At 38.5% G+C, this 22,212-nt stretch overlaps 1 protein-coding gene across 1 annotated transcript in view; it reads left to right on the forward strand.

Annotated features, from left to right (window-relative positions):
- Window positions 1–22,212, forward strand: part of LOC124777490 (glutamyl aminopeptidase-like) — a 322,410-nt gene that overhangs the window by 203,554 nt on the left and 96,644 nt on the right. Inside the window, exons 3-5 of the mRNA XM_047252928.1 lie at window positions 13,075–13,219; window positions 14,615–14,888; window positions 21,044–21,214. Of these exons, the coding sequence (XP_047108884.1) occupies window positions 13,075–13,219; window positions 14,615–14,888; window positions 21,044–21,214 (590 nt within the window). The remainder of the gene's footprint in view (window positions 1–13,074; window positions 13,220–14,614; window positions 14,889–21,043; window positions 21,215–22,212) is intronic.

Below are 22,212 nucleotides of genomic sequence, written 5' to 3' on the forward strand. Positions count from 1 at the left end.
GAAAGATAGGACACAACAAACAATAACTAGTTACTACAGCATAAACAGACGAGCTAATTACTACAAACCACATACAGTACTAGTCATATGTTACTTACGGAAGGGCACTGTATTCATTCACAAAACGTATTTCATTCGGTGCATTAACGATGGAAAAATCACTACATGTATCCGCGAGGTTCGCAGCAGCCTTATGACGGAAAACAACTCTTTCCGACTGACTTCTGTGAGGCTCGTGCTGGACACCTTCACTCTTCCAGGTTCACAACTATGATATGACGAAGAGGCAACCGGGACAACTTAACTCTCCGCGCGTGCATTCCGTCCCGTGCCTCGCTGTAAACAAGCGTCGCGCGGTTGGCTATCTGTGATCCCTCGTGAGGAATTCGCAGCACTCTTACTCCGAGTTGTTTTCATATGACAAGGCTTAAAAGTTGAATACTTTACTAACTCACGGCGTTTGGGAAATTAGTTTGCCTACATTATTATTATCATTCCTTATTGATTTACTTACCTTATTGACCCTCCTATCCCTATCAATTGAGATATGGAAAGATACAAACGAAAAGAATAACATCCGCTAGGTTTCTTCGAGATTCGAACCCGGGTTCTCCCATTCCGAGCCAGTTACCTTGGCCATTGCGCTATCGGCGCTGCCGGCGAAAAGCTTTTTGCATGTCGGTACAGAAGCGGCAGTTGTAAAAGTTTCTTACCCCCATTTCTGGAAAAGTATGCGTTTTCGGACCCCATACCTGATGATGAAAAATGCTCTACTTACAATTATCTATCGATCCCGTCAATTTTGTGTTGATTGCTCGTCATCACCTTTAGGGGTGATGTTCTCAAAAACGAGGGGATGTTGACCCAAAATATCTTAGATTCCTTCATTTTAGGTTGTACACAAGCGACCTGCCAAATTTGAGCCGAACCGTTTGGCCGTGTCTGAGGCCTTCCCCTTGTGAGACAAGAAAGTCGCGCGTATAAAAGGTGCTTTACACGTGCGACTTGTTTCAATCGAATACTCGTGACAAGTGAGTCTGCTGCATCGACCTTGCTGCATTATGCCTTTACTGAGTCTCGCCAGTCATGAATGGTATTTATTTAAACGCCGGCGCCAAATTTGCTTGTGTTACAGGAGCTCTCGGCTGCGCTGTTTCATACCCGAAAGATGAAAGTCGAAACATAATAACACAACTAAAGAACTAACCATGACAGTAAAGTTTTTAACAACAACATCAAAATACATAGTGAAGGTTCTTAACAAAGGTAGTATGGGAAATTTTCCACGTTGATGAGGAAAGAAAAAATCGGAAAAGTATTGTTTAATCATTTCGGAATATCCACATTTCTTTGCTCCATAAAAAATAAACATACAAACACATGGAGAAGAAACAAAAACTTTGAGGTTCGCCGATGACACTGTAATTCTGTCAGAGACAGTAAAGGATCTGGAAGAGCAGCTGAACGGAATGGACAGTATCTTGAAAGGAGGATATAAGATGAACATCAACAAAAGCAAAACAAGGATAATGGAATGTATTGAATTAAGTCGGGTGGTGCTGAGGGAATTAGATTAAGAAATCAGACACGTAAAGTAGTAAAGAGGTTTTGCTATTTGTGGAGCAAAATAACTGATGATGTCGAAGTAGAGAGGATACAAAATGTAGACTGGCAATGCCAAGGAAAGCGTTTCTGAAGAAGAGAAATTTGTTAACATCGAGTATAGATTTACATGTCAGGAAGTCGATTCTGGAAGTATTTGTATGGAGTGTAGCCATGTATGGAAGTGAAACGCGGTCGATAAATAGTTTAGACAAGAAGAGAATAGAAGCTTTTGAAATGTGGTGCTACAGAAGAATGCTGAAGATTAGATGGGTAGATCACATAACAAACGAGGAGGTATTGAATAGAATTGGGGAGAAGAGAAATTTGTGGCACAGCTTGACTAGAAGAAGGGATCGCTTGGTAGGACATATTCTGACGCAACCAGGGATCACTAATTTAGTATTAAAGGGCAGCGTGGAGGGTAAAAATTGTAGAGGGAGACCAAGAGGTGAATACACTAGAGGCCACGCGGTTCTAGGCGCTGCAGTCCGGAACCGCGCGACTCTATGGTCGCAGGTTCGAATCCTGCCTCGGGCATGGGTGTATGTGTTGTCCTTAGGTTAGTTAGGTTTAAGCAGTTCTAAGTTTAGGGGACTGGTGACCTCAGATGTTAAGTCCCATAGTGCTCAGAGCCATTTGAACCATTTGAATACACTAAGCAGATTCAGAAGGATGTAGGCTGCAGTACATACTGGGAGACGAAGCAGCTTGCACAGGATAGAGTAGCATGAAGAGCTGCATCAAATCAGTCTCTGGATTGAAGACCACAACAACAACAACAAGAAAACAACAAACACATCAAACATAATTCACTAACGAGCAAGGTGGCGCAGTGGTTATCACACTAGACTCGGGAGACGACGGTTGAAAACCTACGTCCGACCATCCTGGTTTGGGTTTTCCGTGATTTCCCAAAATCGCTTCAGGCAAATGCCGGGATGGTTCCTTTGAAAGGGGACAGCTGACTTCCTTCCCCATCCTTCCCAAATCCGATGGGACCGATAAACTCGCTGTTTCCTCCCCTCCTGCAAATCAACGAACCAATCATAATTCACTGGCAGTTAAGTAGCGCCTTTTTACTTTATCCTTTGTGTCTTGTTTTCTGAGATCCAAATAACATCGAAAATTATTTTCCTTGTTCAGTACATTTTACTTTTTCACTGTTGAAAAATTTTCATTGGAAAAGTTTATCTGTTTACATTATTATTTAAGCACTGTATTGTCTTTTTCATTGACCAAATATTGTAAAACCTACACCACTATTTGCTTTCAGATATTTTGTCTCTCTTGTGAGAAAACACTAAAAAAAAATATAAAGTTACCTTTTTCTTTAGTATTGTGGCGTTAGCAGACTACATCACAAGCCTCTACTTCCCTGGATGTACTGTGTGCAGCATACAGTACTCTCAGGAATTTGGAATTTTGCACTCCGAACTGTTAGCTGATCATTGACCTCACTGGCCCAGTAAAGACTTGGTTGGCTGCTAATTTACAAGCCGACAGGCGACGCGCACCCAATACGAGTAATCGATCGTGATCAGTTAGTCACTCGTGTAACATGGGCTTTCATCCTCCTGGTGCCCCCCGCACCTGTATACATTAACAAAATCAAAATTTGAGAAAAAAACTTTACTTTTTTATAGAGTTAGAGGACTGATACGACTAACGCATAACCTACATCTTAAACAAGTTTATTAATCCTATTCTAAATCCGTTCGGCCATGGAAGCAGTAGGATAGATTTTTTATGTTTTACAAAACAAGTATTTTCATTTTTTATTTGCTTGTTATTGGCTTCTAACATACGTATTCGTTAGTCATCACAAGATTAAAAATATAGAAAAGTAACATTTGACTATCTGCATACATACAGTCGAAAGCACACATTCAGGGCCGGATTTACGCACTGGGCAGGTAGGCCCGGGCCTAGGGCGGTGAGAGAGCTCGATCGCTGTTTGTATTATTGCTGGACTCGGTCATATACGGAAAAAAATTTGCATGTAATTTGAAAACATGGAAAGCAAGCCAGTAGCACTGTCACTAAGGTAGCGGTAGGGTCATTGTTGAGTTCAGTTGGTAGGGAAATGTTATCGTCGCTGGATGCAACAGCTGTGTAGTTTTGTTTGGTATCCATTCGTGACACGCTGACATTTCTTTTGTTGTCAGTTGTCACATTGCGCGCGATGACTATTATTCTTTCCAAAGGTGTAGTCTATCCGACTGTATGAGCGGCGTCAAAAGTTGTTGTTGTTGTTGTGGTCTTCAGTTCTGAGACTCGTTTGATGCAGCTCTCCATGCTACTCCATCCTGTGCAAGCTTCTTCATCTCCAGTACTTACTGCAACCTAAATACTTCTGAATCTGCTTAGTGTATTCATCTCTTGGTCTCCCTCTACGATTTTTACCCTTCACGCTGCCCTCCAATGCTAAATTTGTGATCCCTTGATGCCTCAGAACATGTCCTACCAACCGGTCCCCTCTTCTTGTCAAGTTGTGCCACAAACTCCTCTTCTCCCCAATCCATTTCAATATCTCCTCGTTAGTTACGTGATCTACCCATCTAATCTTCAGCATTCTCCTGTAGCACCACATTTCGAAAGCTTCTATTCTCTTCTTGTTCAAACTATTTATTGTTCATGTTTCACTTCCATACATGACTACACTCCATACAAATACTTTCAGAAACGACTTCGTGACACTTAAATCTATACTCGATGTTAACAAATTTCTCTTCTTCAAAAACGCTTTCCTTGCCATTGCCAGTCTACATTTTATATCCTCTCTACTTCGACCATCATCAGTTATTTTGCCCCCCAAATTGCCAAACTCCTTTACTACTTTAAGTGTCTCATTTCCTAATGTAATTCCCTCAGCATTACCTGACTTAATTCGACTACATTCCATTATCCTCGTTTTGCTTTTGTTGATGTTCATCTTATATCCTCCTTTCAAGACACTGTCCATTCCGTTCAGATGCTCTTCCAGATCCTTTGCTGTCTCTGACAGAATTATAATGTCATCGGCGAACCTCACAGTTTTTATTTCTTTTCCATGGATTTTAATTCCTACTCCGAATTTTTCTTTTGTTTCCTTTACTGCTTGCTCAGTATACAAATTGAATAACATCGGGGATAGGCTACAACCATGTCTCACTCCCTTCCCAACTACTGCTTCCCTTTCATGCCCCTCGACCCTTATAACTGCCATCTGGTTTCTGTACAAATTGTAAATAGCGTTTCGCTCCCAGTATTATACCCCTGCCACCTCCAGAATTTGAAAGAGAATATTCCAGTCAACATTGTCAAAAGCTTTCTCTAAGTCTACAAATGCTAGAAACGTAGGTTTGCCTTTCCTTAATATATTTTCTAAGATAAGTCGTAGGGTCAGTATTCCCTCAAGTGTTCCAACGTTTCTACGGAATCCAAACTGATCTTCCCCGTCTAATGGAATGTTGTCTACTCCTGGAGCCTTGTTTCGACTCAGGTCTTTCAGTGCTGTGTCAAACTCTTCACGCAGTATCATATCTCCCATTTCATCTTCATCTACATCTTCTTCCATTTCCATAATATTGTCCTTAATACATTGCCCATGTATAGACCCTCTATATACTCCTTCCACCTTTCTGCTTTCCCTTCTTTGTTTAGAACTGAGTTTCCTTCTGAGCTCTTGATATTCATACAAGTGGTTCTGTTTTCTCCAAAGGTAGGTTTAATTTTCCTCTAGACAGTATCTATCTTACGCCTAGTGAGATAAGCCTCTACATCCTTAGATTTGCCCTCTAGCCATCCCTGCTTAGCCATTTTGCACTTCCTGTCGATCTCATTTTTGAGACGTTTGTATTCCTTTTTGCCTGCTTCATTTACTGCATTTTTATATTTTCTCCTTTCATCAATTAAATTCAATATTTCTTCTGTTACCCAAGGATTTCTACTAGCCCTCGTCTTTTTACCTACTTGATCCTCTGCTGCCTTCACTACTTCATCCCTTAGAGCTATCCATTCTTCTTCTACTGTATTTCTTTCCCCCATTCCTGTCAATCGTTCCCTTATGCTCTCCCTGAAACTCTGTACAACCTCTGGTTTAGTCAGTTTATCCAGGTCCCATCTCCTTAAATTACCACTTTTTTGCAGTTTCTTCAGTTTTAATCTACAGTTCATAACCAATAGATTGTCGTCAGAGTCCACATCTGCCCCTGGAAATGTCTTACAATTTAAGACCTGGTTCCTAAATCTCTGTCTTACCATTATATAATCTATCTGAAACCTTCCAGTATCTCCAGGCTTTTTCCGCGTATACAACCTTCTTTCATGATTCTTGAACCAAGTGTTAGCTATGATTAAGTTATGCTCTGTGCAAAATTCTACCAGACGGCTTCCTCTTTCATTTCTTAGCTCCAATCCATATTCACCTACTTCATTTCCTTCTCTCCCTTTTCCTACTATCGAATTCCAGTCACCCATGACTATTAAATTTTCATCTCACTTCACTATTTGAATAATTTCTTTTATCTCCTCATACATTTAATCAAGTTCTTCATCATCTGCAGAGCTAGTTGGCATATAAACGTGTACTACAGTGGTAGGCGTGGGCTTCGCGTCTATCTTGGCCACAATAATGCGTTCACTATGCTGTTTGTAGTAGCTTACCCGCACTCCTATTCATTATATTTTTATTCATTATTAAACCTACTCCTGCATTACCCCAATTTGATTTTGTATTTATAACCCTGTATTCACCTGACCAAAAGTCTTGTTCCTCCTGCCACCGAACTTCACTAATTCCCACTACATCTAACTTTAACCTATCTATTTCCTTTTTTAAATTTTCTAACCTACCTGCCCGATAAAGGGATCTGATATTCCACGCTCCGATCCGTAGAACGCCAGTTTTCTTTCTCCTGATAACGACGTCCTCTTGAGTAGTCCCCGCCCGGAGATCCGAATGGGGACTATTTTACCTCCTGAATATTTTACCCAAGAGGACGCCATCATCATTTAATCAAACAGTAAAGCTGCATGCCCTCGGGAAAAATTACGGCTGTAGTTTCCCCTTGCTTTCAGCCGTTCACAGTACCAGAACAGCAAGGCCATTTTGGTTAGTGTTACAAGGCCAGATCAGTCAATCATCCAGTCTGTTGCCCCTGCAACTACTGAAAAGGCTGCTGCCCCTCTTCAGGAACCACACGTTTGTCTGGCCTATCAACAGATACCCCTCCGTTGTGGTTGCACCTACGGTACGGCCATCTGTATCGCTGAGGCACGCAAGTCACCCCACCAACAGCAAGGCCTATGGTTCATGGGGGCGGGGGGTGTCAAAAGTTAAGCGTTGCATAAAATAAGAAACGAGTTATTAAATGAAGAAAGGAAAATGGCAAAATAGACAGATTTGGCGAATGTTTTTCTGTGGATAAAAATGTACATTTGAATCGCAGGATGGGTACTAATGACGCTGGTTTCCGAGGTTGAATTGTAACACCATTTAATGAAAACGTTGGTGGCAGTGACGTGTGGCGACGTTTGTGGTTGCGTTTGCTGTGGAAGCGGCATTCTTGTTGGTTTTTATGCAGAAATGGCGTTAAAAACGATAAGTTTCTAGGTATGATGCTAACTTTCAAAATTCATTTTTATATTCATGATTTCACATCGAAATATGTAATTGTTTTTTCCTTGCTCTGAAAAACTTGATAGGATTGATTTCTTTCCTTATTATTCTAAGCTGAAAATAGCTATTGCGTTTTCCTCCTGCTTAGCCACTTACCGTCCAAAACTGGACGTCACGTTAAGTCGAAATGGTTCCTTTCCCTGCCGATAGGTTTTTACTTTTCACTGCAAGAAAATGATTGTAAGAAAAATAACTTTTAATGCGGGGTGTATGATATGTTTCTTTTAAGGAATTCTATTATTGATTAAATTTGTTCTAATACGGAATCTTAATTTTGTAGGCAACAAAAATGCTTGAATAAAAGCGCCGGAAGTAAAAAACAAACGAGTGTGAGGAGGGACGCTATACAAACCCGGACCTGCACCCATTCTTAAGTTTGGCGTCAGGTTGGAAGTATTACAACAATTCCGTTGTACTACTAGACATAAAATGATAGTTAACCACTTGTTTGCACTAAAGTTATTTGATTCAGTTCTTTAATCTAATTCATCGCCCTTAGATCCTTATGTATTTTTATATCTTCTTGTTCGACAATCCTGGTTGTGGTCCTACGCACCGCTGATAAATCTCCAAGAATTTGGATAGTGCAAAGCTGCAGGGTCAAGAGCTGTTCTAAACATTTGACTGTTTTGCTCGTTGCGCTTGCACTGAGGGAGGACGTGATTTACATCAGGCCTTGTTGCGTCGTCACAATGACAGTAGGATGTGTCTTAATACGCCGATATTATTTTCCTTGATTTCCTGAACTGTGCAAACCACGGATGCCTCACCATAAACATCTGTAAACTTGAATAGGTTTTGCTTCTTGTATTTTCTTTTTTATTCCTCATTGACAATTGAAACTGGGCTCAGCAGGGCAGCTTCGCGTCTTCCGTGACCAGTCACATGATGCGCTCATGTTCAAGTTCTTACGGGAACACGAACGCTTCAGTGTTGCTGCACTCACACAAAGAACTATGGCTTGTTGTGGCAGCCTGTTGAACTTCGCATTTGATAGTTGGCGACTAGTGCTAGCAAGCGGCATAGATTATCTCGTAATAAGATTACGATCATTCAAAAAAAGATATAAGACGTTCTCTCTGGAGATACGAAACGAACATGGACGTGGAGTGGGACGAAATGAGTGATGTCATAACTAGCACATTAAAGCCACTACTATATGTAATAATAAAATGAAAGTACGTCAGTGATTAAAAGTACAAAAGCATGGGTAGCAATACAAACCTCACCAGACATTTTCATTTAACCAAGGTCCCCTTGAATTTCCACATGACAAAGCATTAAGTATAATGTAATGTTTTCAAGCGTTTTGCTACTGTGTAAAAATAAATTGTTGAACTATTTAATCATTCACATTCTCCAGGGACAAAATATCATTCTTTCCATTGCCTCGGACTATCAAAAGTATCCAACAGTAAACTGAAATTTTCCACACATTTCTCACATTACCAATTCCATCTATGACTCAGTACATGATGTTGGATAGTTATGTATTATTTTTTGTTTTTATTTATTTGTTTCTAATACATTTGTTGACAGTTATCATTGTATAGATATGCACACATGAAACAGACTAACACAATTTAGCAAAATGTAAATTATTACTATATGATAAATGCCCAATCACTAAAAAAAAAAATACCACTACTTTATTTGTGGGTGACTATTATTTGTCTGGCTTTAGAATGCTGTTTTGTGCGATACTTAATTTACTTCTGATTATATTGCTAAATCATTCGTCATATGTTACCCTATTATGAAGAGATAAAAGTTAACAAATATGCGATTGCAATGGAAATGTGAGAGTGCCTTGATGATCTATATGAAGGTCATGTCATATAAATGCTGAAGAAGCAAGATATGCAGAGCCAGATTTGCTGCTGAGATGAACTTCAATGAATCTGCTAAGGTAAGTAACACATTGTTTTCTTTTCAAGTCGCATTCCTCCAAGGACAACACCAGAAGGTATTAGTATACAAAATGCATGTTAATTCTTATTGCCTAAGTACTTGAATGGGGCAAGTACTAAATATGCACTCTGACAAGACACACTGCTATGTAGCTTTGAAGGTGCTGTATCATTACAAATTGAAAAACTGCAATTGGTGTTGATTGCTTGCCAGTTTTAACAGACAGGCAACTGTTTGTTAGTGCATCAAACATTTCAGTAAATAAGATGTTTTTAATCTTAGTTACACATAACATTTCAGCGATCATTAATTTTGTGTGTAACTTCAACTTTCAGGGACAGACATAATAAACAAACTATTCTCTGCTTGTTGAAGTTGTTCCTTAGTGGTATTTAGTCAGTACCAGTCAATGTCAGGCAACTTCAGTCAATTCTGAGATTTCTGTCGGCAACCACAGCGAGAGCTTCTTAGCATGTACATACAGTATGTCACCATTACAACACTGATATGACTATTTCTATGATGATTTACCAATCTTCAAAATTTGTTGGTGTACATTCTTACTGTAAATGAAATATGTAATGCTTTTCCCAGACTATAGATGCCTGTACAGAATTAAAGGTACTGTAGTTTACTGAAATTTTAATTTGTAATACAATTTAATTATTTAATCTTCATGTTTAGAGGATCTACAGAGTAAAAAATTGAAAGAAACATCCATGTCATCTTGGTCGTTACTATTTCTGTCCTGAAAAGGAAGCTGGCTGTTCCCATATATTACTCAACAGAGTTGTTAGCTAGCTTACACAAGGCCATTGTGGCTTTGCAAACTACATAGTAATGCTAAAAGAGACAATCATTAGTTTCCACTGACTCAATAATATGTAAAGTTTCAGATGCATTTCAAGTACTTAATTAAATGGGAAATGATGTAAAAATGAAGTGGAATGTTGTGGACTTACAAAAATCTAAAATTGACCAGGGGCAATTAAAACTTAGTGAGATGAATGTCAATGCATTTATCATGGGTCAAACAAGCAATCCTACTTAGCAAACAAGCCTATACATCTTTTAATTAATTTACAAATGATGATTTGTTCCCATACTGTTGACTTTAGAGCATATTGCCGAAACTAGTAATAAATGTAAACTCTTTTTGTGCTTGTGAGTAAAAGAAATGAAAAGAAGTATATATTGATAATATAAGTCATAGGCTTCCACAGCCAATGCCAGTTTGAATGAAACACTAAAAATAAGTAAAATACTGACGTTTTGACCATCTTGGAAGTGGTCCTGATCAAGGTGACAAACTGCTGGATTCTGTTTGTTCTCCTTTATAGTTATTTTAATCCCCCCAAAAATGAGTGGCTGATGGTAGATAAAACAACCACTCTTCAGCCGAAGATTACATGTGTTTGAAAGAGGATTAAAAGATATAAAAAAAGATGGCATTAATAGAAGATTTTGTAAAAGCACATTGGAAGCCAATATTTATAATGATTCTGGTGATAGTCTTCCCCTGCATACCACTTGTTTCAGTTGTCAGCTGAACACCAGTGTCATTCTCTAGGGTGCCAGTAGAACAATTTGAAGTAAAAGTAGAGTACCATTTGTGCTACTCTGAAAGGAGATTAGTAGGCAATAACAAATCAGCAGCTTGTACCCAGAGGTAATACATTGTTCTCTCGTGGCTGCATGTTAATACCATTCAGTCTGGGACGTGGAGCTGATGACTGGCTAACAAGCAGGCCATCAGTAACTTGTAGCCATTCTCTCTGTTCATGCTGTTAGGGCATTTTAATTATTTCAATAGCTTCCTTTATTTTTCACTGCTGAGCAAGAACACTTAGTCCTTGAAAATTAAAAGTTCAACCACTGACCTGGTGGTGGTCAGCTGCAGTTGATTTGTTGTGTTAGTCTAGCTACACCAATGTAGAATTTGTCACATTTGCATTGAAGTTCATAGATGCCTCAGTGTGGGAAGCATCCTTCATGGGAAGAATCCTTCCTGGGCAACACATCTCAGATCTTGCGGCTTACGCAACACAGGGCCTTACCTGACATGGTGTTCTTTTGTGGTAGTTGGTGATGCAACTCCGCAGGCAGACATCTGTTGGTGTGTCTTGGTTTCCTGTACACTTGGTGTCCTAATTTTGCTGCTAGACATTCTGTACATTGCTATGTCCAGAAAAGGATTTGCTCCATTATTTTCTGTTTCTAACGTGAACTGTATGTTTTTATATGAGCCAGTGAGGTGCTGATGAGAAATCTACATATTTTTTGGTATCATTGAGGAGTACACCAATCATATGTAATATTTTAATAATAAAATAAATTATAAATGTCATCCATTTTAGAGCCTGTGATCTGATGATGGTCATCTGGACTGAAACTAGTTACCGGAATTTAAAATACATAATCTATTACAGTCTGCATTGCTTTCTATTATTAATAGAAATTACATAGTTCTGCTGCCCAGTAAGGCTATGTGATAAATTTGTTGTCCACGTACCTCAGCCAACAAGATGGATGCAGCAGCCCGGAACAGACAGCTGTAAGTTCCACACTGCTGTGCCCACTTCGTTAGCTGAAGTATGTGGGTGACGAGTTCGTCATATGGCCACATGAGGAAGTAGAACTATGCAGATTTCATCAGCACCTCAACAGCCTGCATAAAAATGAACATTTCACATTAGGAGCAGAAAATAACAAAGCAGTTGTTTTTCTGGATGTAGACGTGCACTGGACACGTAGCAGCAAATTAGGACATGAAGCAAAGTGTTCAGGAAACTGACTACACCAACTGAATGCTGTGCTACATGCATCAACAGTTCGAGCTCACTGGATTAGCGATGCTAACAGCCTCCAACATGAACTGAATGAGTCTGCACAACATTCCATGTGAATGGAAATAGCAACAAAAACATACAAGCTGTGAGGTATGTTGAAGGTAAAATAGTCAAAGGAACAGAACCCCCTCTTCCTGCTGCTCACATTCCTAATATGAGACTGTGTAGGCTAGATGCTGCATCACAGAGGAATTAAACCAATATTTCACAGAATATCTATACAGCTTTTATACTATTTATGATACTTTCACCTTTTACATGCCCTCACTTGGTGACACGATACAAATCCCAAGGTTCAGGGTTCATTTTAAGTAGGTTTTAGTATATTTTTCCTGTCATAATGTTTTTCAACTCAGGCAGTGACTTATTAATGTAAAAAATGCCAGGTCAGTCACACTGTGGTGTGGAGTTCACATTGAACTGTAGGTCCCTCCTATAACTAGCTGGTTAAGTCAGCTCACCTGTCAGATGAAGGCAATGGCACACCACTTCTAATAGGATTAAGGCTAGTAAGCACTGTGGTGTTCAAACTAATCTTTACTTAACTTTAGTAGCATACTTTTTATTGTTATACTGATTTATGTGGTATAATGTCTGCTTAGTTCTCCTACAGTGATACGGAATTGAACTGTGTCAGAGTGCTGTTGACAATACTGTTGTGTGTCTGGAACCTCAATAACAACTCATGCTGAACACTAGATAAGGACACGCAGCTTTCCAGGAATTTATTCTTGTATAGCATAAATCATGATTCAAGTGAAATTAACTTTTATTACTAACAATACATATTATTATGGAGCAGAAGTACTGGCAGTTGAGTGTGAGAATTCCAATGTATTTGATAGTGAAATCACCTCTTTTACATAATATTTTTTCATACTGCTGATTTTTGATGAATAGAGATCTCTCTCTACTGTAATTGGCAAATAGATGATTTTTTCCCTGTTTAAGTGTAAAAGATACAGTATTAAATTACTAGAATTTCAAAAAAGAAAATGTAAGAAGCATAATCAATTCATATGATTTTTAAATATTATTTTGTTGTTGCAGGAATATTGCCACTTCAAAGTTCCAGCCAACATATGCCAGGCAAGCATTCCCATGCTTTGATGAGCCAGGCTTTAAGGCGAGGTTTTCTGTACGAATTGTACGTCCTACTGAGGGCTACCATGCTCTCTCCAACATGAATATTGAGGTGAGTATTGCCGGTTATATCTTCAAAAATCAGTAAATAATTTCATCAGGAGATTTAAACCTACAGAAATGCTTTTAGCTTTCTTGCTATGATTGCTATAACTGTCATCAGTGACTGACTTTAGCACATTTGCAGTCCAAAGGATTGCTTCATTTTATTGATGTTTTCACTTAAACTATCACAATTTCTATTAGGACCTTGAGTCTATGGTAAGTGTCACGTTTTGAGCTTTTGACAACTTACGAAAATAACAGCAAACCATTTACAATCTTTGTTTGTACCATGATCATACCTCAAAAGACAAAATATGTGAAAAAAAACTTGCAGACTGTGAAATGAAATTTTTGAGAGGAATGGCTGGATACACCAAATTAGATCACAAATGGAACTCAACTTGCATTATACTCGGAATTACCAAAACGATTGGAGAAAACACCTACAACGAATGAGCTCAAAGAGAGTCCCAAAATTCATGCTATACTACCACCCCAATGGTGTAAGATCAATAGGTCAACCAAGGGACAGATAGCAAGAGAACTTCTCAATGAGACCGCAACAGGCTGAGAGGCCTAATACTTGGAAGGAAGAAGAAGACGACAATGTGGGCTGTCAGTCTACGTCTGCATCAATTTCCATGTAGGAGTAGAAAAAGTAGGCAACTAATACTTTTATGAGAATGTATTCTTGGATGATATTTAATGTAAAACTGAACTGATTGTAAATATTAATTTGATGTAAATTTATACTGATTACTTTTTTAAGTATTAAGTGTGAGTGCAAATCTGAAAATTTTACAGAGATATAAATGATAAATATTCAGTAGTAGAAAAAAACTGCACATCATAAAGTCTAGTGCAGAATCGTGTTTACAAAAAAAAAATATTCAAACAAACTTAAAACTCAGAATCCTCAAACACTACTATATATCAAAAAACACCCAACAGTGATACTACCCAAGCTGCCACATAATTTTGTTCTGCTATTTTTTGCGTATGACTTTTGCTGATTCTGGCACAAGAAGCCCAGAATTAAAGATAAAATAAATAAATAATGCTCTCTCTGCATTTTCTCTTTGACTTTCCAATTTATGATTTTCAAGCAGTAAAAGTAGGAAGTCATTCAACAGACATGGTATTTGTATCCATATTCTCCAACCTTTGCAGTGAAACTATACCTTTTCAGAGTAGCAGCCGTAGCATCAATTTCAAATTTTTTGCGTTTATTTTTGTATTTCTATGGGAGCTGATACTTACATTTCAGTAATACATGTACAGATTATGCACACTTGTTGATTTATACAAAAATTTAAACTGCAATTACATGAAATATTTTAAAGAGTTATATAAACTGCAGTCTGTTCTAGCACTACTATGCAATTGCTGTATGTTGTTGCAGAGTGAACTGAATGATTCTCCAGATACTGGTTTCACAACAGTCCAGTTTGCAGAGTCAGTTCCCATGGTAACGTACCTTGCTTGCTTCATTGTGAGTGACTTCCAGCGTCTAGCCCCTGTGCCTATACTGAATGCAGATGGCACTACATTTCCATTTAGTGTCTACTCAAGTCCTGCCCAAGTCAGCAAGACAGCATTTGCACTGGAAGATGGGGTTGCAATTACAAAATACTATATCAGCTACTTTGGCATCGGCTACCCACTGCCAAAGCTTGGTGAGAAATTACTTCACATACCTAAACACTAAATACAATAGTATTTGTTCAATATTACTGTTTACTGATGAAAATGATTGAAAATTGTGTTAATAATATCTGTCACTTTGTGATCTATGTCCGTGCTCAATCTTCACTACATTTTCTCCCATATCTTCTCAAAACAATGAAAAATGTAGTTTTAATTAATTTGTTCCTTTTTTCCTATATGCCACTTAATATTGCTGTTATCTTTTACACATGAATTCCCATGCAACAAAGGGAAGCCTAATAGTTTACCAGTGTTTGGAGTGATAACACACAAAGGAATGATTACTTTCTCTATTTTTTTATACTTACAAGTTTTTAACCTGCTCATATATTGAAGGTATGAGGGTAAATCAATTATTATCCACAATTTAGATATATTTTTGTTTATTTTGGTAGAACTGTCGTTTTATGTTCAAGAGGCATGGTTTGTTTATTTGTTGTTATATCTTTGCAATTTCCAAGCTGCTAGGTTAGTTTCATTATCACTGCCGTGCTGTTAATCGTGCCTGCTCCACTGTCTATTTGCACCAAAGAAGAGCAACGTTCAGTGATCCGTTTGTTGTGGTCGGAAGGTGTATCAGGGGCTGAAATTCATCGTAGACTTTCGGTACAGTATGGGAACAGTGTTTTGCCACAATGAAGTGTCTACGAATGGATTAAAAAATACTGAAATGGTCACACAAGTGTTATGCACGGTGAAGAAGCCAGACAATTGTTTACCACCACAAATGAGGAAACCATTTAGTGTTCACATGAAATGATTCTCTTAGACAGATGATTAACTATTGATGAAGTGGCACATTGTCTATAAATTAGTCACGGTTCTGCCTATGAAATCATCCACAACAGGCTTGAGTTTCAAAAAGTATGTGCAAGATGGGTCCCAAAACAACTCACACAAACACGCTTGGACATCTCCAAAAAACATTTGGATCACTATAGTAACAAAAGGGAACAACTTCTTAGACAGGATCATTACTGGTGATGAAACATGGATCCATCATTATGACCTGGAGAGTAAATGGCAGAGTATGGACTGGAAACATCCAAATTCGTGCGTGCAAGAAATAGTTCAAGACCCAACCATTCACAGGAAAACTGATACTTACGATTTTTTGGGACACACAAGGTCCAGTACTGGAACGTTACGGGGAAAGGGGCACAAGAATAAACAGTGTATGCTACAGTGAGATGCTTACTGCCTGGCTAAAGCCTGCAATTCGTAGCAAATGCTGAGGATTGCTGTCAAAAGGTATTGCGTTGTTGCAGACAATGCCCGTCCAAATACAGCTGAAATGTTCCAGAAACTAAAATTTGAAGTACTGGATCATCCTCCATATAGTCTTGATCTTGCCCCTTTTGACTATCACTTGTTTGGTCCACTCAAACAGGCATTAAGGGGCCATTGATTTGCCTTGTACGAAGCAGTAAAAGAGGCAGTGCATTCCTGGCTTGCAGCTCAACGGAGAACCTTCGTTTATGAGGGCATCGGGAAGCTTGTACAACGATGGACCAAGTGCGTTGAAACGCAAGGAGACTATGTCGAAAAATGATGATCTTGTAAGTTTCCTATTTGATTACAATAAAATTTTATAACCGCTTTGCAGATAATAATTGATATACCCTCATATATGACACCCATCTCTAAGCTTGTACATCCAGTCAATATGGTCATGAGTATTAGCAAAAATAACTGTAATATTTGGAAATGACATATTGGAGAAAACATAGTTAAATGTTATATGGAAAGTTCCAGTAGAATGTAAGTAATTTAGGCATAAAGGAGACCACTCATTGAATAGCAGAGGTGTTGAATCATTGACATGCACAAATAAAAGAATGAAGATGTGCCAGCTTGCAGACAAATTCTTTAATAAACCAGAGAAAACACACACACACACACACACACACACCTGTGCACATGTGAGTATCTCATTGTCGGATTTGTCTGAAAAAGAGCAAGTTTTCATCTCTTTTTTATGTGCTGGTCAGTGAGTCAGTACTTCTACTATTGCATTCTTGAATGAAAGTACAATCACTCATACAAATTAATCAGTAATTTAGATCATCTTTCAAGCATTTTTCAAAATCATAATGTGTGTAAGAAGAATTTCTTCTCAATCAAGTATTATATGTACTGATTGTTTTAGACTACATTTGGGTGTCTGTACGGTTATGTGTGTGAATGTGTGTACCCTTATTAGAAAAAAGAGCAAGGTCTCGAAAACTGTTGTTGACTGTTTCCTATTACATGTTTCTGTGTGCAATGCACCAGTGCACTATAGTGGTTGCCTTTCCCCTATTTTATATATTTTTTTCCATTCAAGAATTTCCATTATTGTTATACAGTTTAAAATGAGACCTGTAAGATATTTTTGTTATGAAAATTCCAGACATACACCTATGCCCTTCTTCTATCAGATAATTTCTTTTTCTCACAGCCTCAGTAGAATTATCCCACAAAAAAGTGCTTTATCTTAGATGACAATGAAAAAAATATAGTAGGCACTAAGCAACAGTTTTTCAGAAACACACATGTATAGTTCAGTCAAGAGATAATTAACAAATGACAGATTTTTACACATGTATTCTGTATGACTGTTCAAAGTCAATTACATATCCTGATATATCAAGGAGTTTAACAAATACACATTCATTGTTAGCAATAGATAAACTGAAAATAATGTTCACAATCATTTCCCAATTAATAGAAAATTAATTACCTTTAAACCAAGTATTTGATAATTTAAGGCACTCTGTTTAGTAGTTTCTATTTTTTTCACACCTTTCCTGGAATTATTAACATTATCATCTCTATAAGGTACAGATTTACATGCCATGTTACTGACAGGTCATTTATAAATACGCTAACAGCAAAAAAATATTCACTACGCTAAGAAGGAGTTGTGTGACAGAAACAAACATTGGCATATCTATAAAAAAAATTTCACCAGTTGCATAAAATTGGCATTAGTAGTGCTACTATGAGGATACAAATCAAATTTGCTTTAAATACGTACACTATGTGATCAAAAGCATCCAGACAACTGGCTGAAAATGACTTACAAGCTCGTGGTGCCCTCCATCGGTAATGCTGGAATTCAGTATCGTGTTTGCCCACCCTTAGCCTTGATGACAGCTTGCACTCTTGCAGGCATGTGTTCAATCAGGTGCTGGGAGGTTTCTTGGGGAATGGTAGCACATTCTTCACAGAGTGCTGCACAGCACATTCTTCACAGAGTGCTGCACTGAGGAGAGGTATCTATGTCAGTCGGTGAGGCCTGGCACAAAGTCGGCATTCCAACACATCCCAAAGCTATTCAGTAGGATTCAGGTCAGGACTTTGTGGAGGCCAGTCCATTACGGGGATGTTATTGTTGTGTAACCACTCTGCCACAGACTGTGCATTATGAACAGGTGCTTGATCATGTTGAAAGATTCAATTGCCATCCCCGAATTGCTGATCAACAGTGGATGTTTTTCCACTGTTCAATCATCTAATGTTCACGATCCTTACACCAAGTGAGGTGTCATTTGGCATTTACCGGCGCGACGTGTGGCTCATGAGCAGCCGCTTGATCATGAAATCCAAGTTTTCTTACCTCCTGCCTAACTGTCATAGTACTTGCAATTCATCCTGATGCAGTTTGGAATTCCTGTGTGATGGTCTGGATAGATGTCTGCCTATTACACATTATGACCCTCTTCAACTGTCAGCAGTCTCTGTCAGTCAACGGACGAGATTGACCTGTATGCTTTTATGTTATACGTGTCCCTTCACATTTCCACTTCACTATCACATCGGAAGCAGTGGACCTAGGGATGTTTAGGAGTATGGAAATCTCGCATACAGACTTATGACACAAGTGACCCCAGTCACCTGACCACGTTGAAGTCTGTGAGTTCTGCAGATTGCCCTATTCTGCTCTTGCACAATGTCTAATGACTACTGAGGTCACTGATATGGAGTGCCTGGCAATAGGTGGCAGCACAATGCACCTTATATGAAGAAACTTATGTTTTTGTGGATGTCCAAATACTTCTTATCACATAGTGTACTTTAATGGTCATGAGTGTTAATTGCCTTTGAGAATGGACGTGGTGAGTTGATGTTAGTCAAGAATGCTTTTAAGTTGACAAAGCCACTCACTGAGTTTGAACAAGATCATGTAATAAGGCTACAAGAAACTGGATGTTCCTTCTGCGATATTGCGGAAAGACTATGTAGCCACTGTACATGACTGCTGACAGCAGTGGTTATGAAACGGTCGCAAGAAGACGGGGCTCCGGGGAGCCACTTGACACTACTGAGAGGGAAAACCATTGTGTTCAGTGTATGGCTCTGATGCATTGTACTGGCTCTGTAGCAGCAATTAGAGCAGCTGTCAGAACTGCAGTGACACAATGAACTGTCACAAATCAGTTACTTTAAGGATGACTCTAAGCCAGACAGCCTGTAGCATGCTTTCCACTGACCCCGCAAGAGCTCATTGTAGGGCAGGGTGGATGTCTGTTGTGTTTTCTGATGAAAGCCAGTTGAGGGGCTGCAACCAACCTGTCTGCATTCTGGATGCTTTAGACTTACACCTGGATTTATGCCCAGGGGTGCAATTTTGTGTAACAGCAGGAACACTTCGTGGTCATCTCACACACCATGACTGTAAATTTGTGCATCAGTTTGGAAATTTGGCCTGTTGTGGTGCCATTCATGAAAAGGATGCCAGGGGGTGTTTTCCAACAGGATAATGCATGCTCCATTCCGCTGTTGTAACCCAACATGCTCTACAGAGTGTTGATATGTTATCTTTGCCTGCTCGATCCCCAGATCTGCCTCCAATTGTGCACATATGGGTCTTTCTTCAGACGACAACTCCAGTGCCACCCACAATCAGCAGTAACTGTCCCTGTACTGATGACCAAGTGCTACAGGCATGGAACTCCATCCCACAAACTGACATCCGGCACCTATACAAGACGCTGCATGCAAGTTTGCATGCTTGCATTCAACGTTCTGGTGGTTACACCAGTTCTTAATGTCCCAGAATTTCACGTGTGCAGTGGCTTATCTCTGAACCTTGAGGAACCCCTTCAGTAACATTCAAGAACTGCAATTTTTCATTGGTGTAGTTTGTGACCAATACAGTGTAGGATACAATGAGGGAGAGTTCTAAGTTTCAGATGCCATAACTTCAAATTTTCTCCAGTAATATTTTATTGTTTATTTACTTAAATGCTTCACACAGATGAACTAGTATGACACAAGCAGACAGTTTTGATTCAGAATAGACTTGCACAAAAGAAGTAGTATTTTGAACAGCTGTATCAGTTGGGACCTGAAACTGCACTGAGACTGAGTTAAGATATTATTATTTGAAAATTTTACAGATTTTTTTTTTTCATATGACAATGATTCCTTTTAATAGCAGTTGAGGGATGTTAAAAAGAAATGCATATATCTAATGCTTGGTAATGTTATTAGTGGAACTCCTGCAAAAATAGTAAGGAAATGTCCAAATTCGAGGATCCAATACATTGGTCCATCTCTTCTAAACTGTATATACAAGACACCATAAGTGAAAATGTTCCTCATCGCCAACAGTGCTCCTCATATTTGGGACAATTCCCAGTTATTTCTGCAAAAAGCATCACTACAATCATTAATGAGCATTATTTCACTGTGCCCCGTTTTTCAAAACTCTTGTATACCTTAAAAAGAGATTACGAAGATGTAGGTGTTCAACATCTCATCAAATAAAAGTTTATTTGGTGTGAAGTGTACAGTAGAATTTTCACCATTTGGACACTTCATTTAGACAAGTACTTTGTTTTAATATCTCAAACTGTTTATGAAATATCAGGAATGCAGGCTATGCATACTGTTCTAGTTTTCAAAATTTTTGCTTCTTACTAATGAAGAGTGTTGAGATTTAGCTTTTGGTCATAACTTATTTAAATTATTTCTGGGACTAGTACAAATTTTCTTTGACACTTGTTTATCCATTATTTGTTACCGTCCCTGATGAGGAAAATGAGAATTCTTCCTCAAAATATTTACTGTTATGAAACATTACCATAGATTAATTATATATTCACAACATTCAGCACTCTCTTTTTTTATTCTGCAGATATGGTTGCCATTCCCGATTATGTGTCCGGAGCAACAGAGCATTGGGGTGTCATCACATTCCGGGAGACTAACCTGTTGTATGATCAGTCTATCAGCTCTGTTTCTAACAAGCAGAGAGTTGCAACAGTCATTGCCCATGAGCTGGCGCATATGTGGTTTGGAAACCTCAGTAAGTCATATTAGACATTATACTGTAGCAAACTAAAGTTGAAGAATCTATTTTGTTTACATCAAAACTTTGCTACTTGATGTAGTTGCCTATTCTTTCCATGATTACTTCACAAAAAAAGTGAAGCATTATCTCATTTACTCTTGACAAAAATAAAACTATGATTTTGGAAAATGTCAGCTACTTTGAATTAATGAGGCTGTGCCCACATACATTTTTGAGAACACTTTGTGGCTTCAGAATACAGTTTGGACATGTTTCCGTAAGTAAGTGGAAAATAGTCCAAAAGCTTTCACATTTTAAAGTAGAACAGTGAAATTAATTAATGCTTCAGTATTAAAATTATAAATCTCGTGAAGAACTCTTAATTTACTTGTATCATTGTTAACCCTTTAACTGCTCTGGACGTGTTCATGCTCACACCTTTGTACTTGTCCCTGGGAGAGGTACAAAGGCGCGAGCATTAACACATCCAGAGCAGTTAAAGGGTTAAGAATTTCATTAAGTACATTATTGCAGCAATTGTGTTTAGTTCTTTGCCTACTTAAGTCTGATGTTGTTCTATTACATCAAGTAGATAATGTGTGAAAGTACTACAGTTCATGATCGCACATACTAATCTCATGAGGTTTCAGTAAAGTGGCATTTTTTGTAAAAATACAAAAATCACGTAGCAGTAACTAGGATGAAGCTATGTACCTACTGATTTTGTGTCATAATCAGTAAAAAAGTGCATCCTGAACTACTCTACATTTCATCAGTACTGAAATAACGTAAGGCAGTAAGCAGAAAAAAAAAACCTATGGTAAACGGTGGACCAGCAGAGCTAATTATTAATGCTGTATTGCTCAAAAGTTAAACATACTGGTATTTGGATAATGGAAGTACAGATCTTCAGTGACATTTCACCACTGATAGAGGTGAAACAGTAATGGAACAGAGCTTGAATGCCATGTCAGTGTGTTGTAACATACAGCTTCTGTGTTAGTGTGTGTTAA

This window comes from Schistocerca piceifrons, chromosome 2 (assembly GCF_021461385.2).
Source record: "Schistocerca piceifrons isolate TAMUIC-IGC-003096 chromosome 2, iqSchPice1.1, whole genome shotgun sequence".
Taxonomy (NCBI): domain Eukaryota; kingdom Metazoa; phylum Arthropoda; class Insecta; order Orthoptera; family Acrididae; genus Schistocerca; species Schistocerca piceifrons.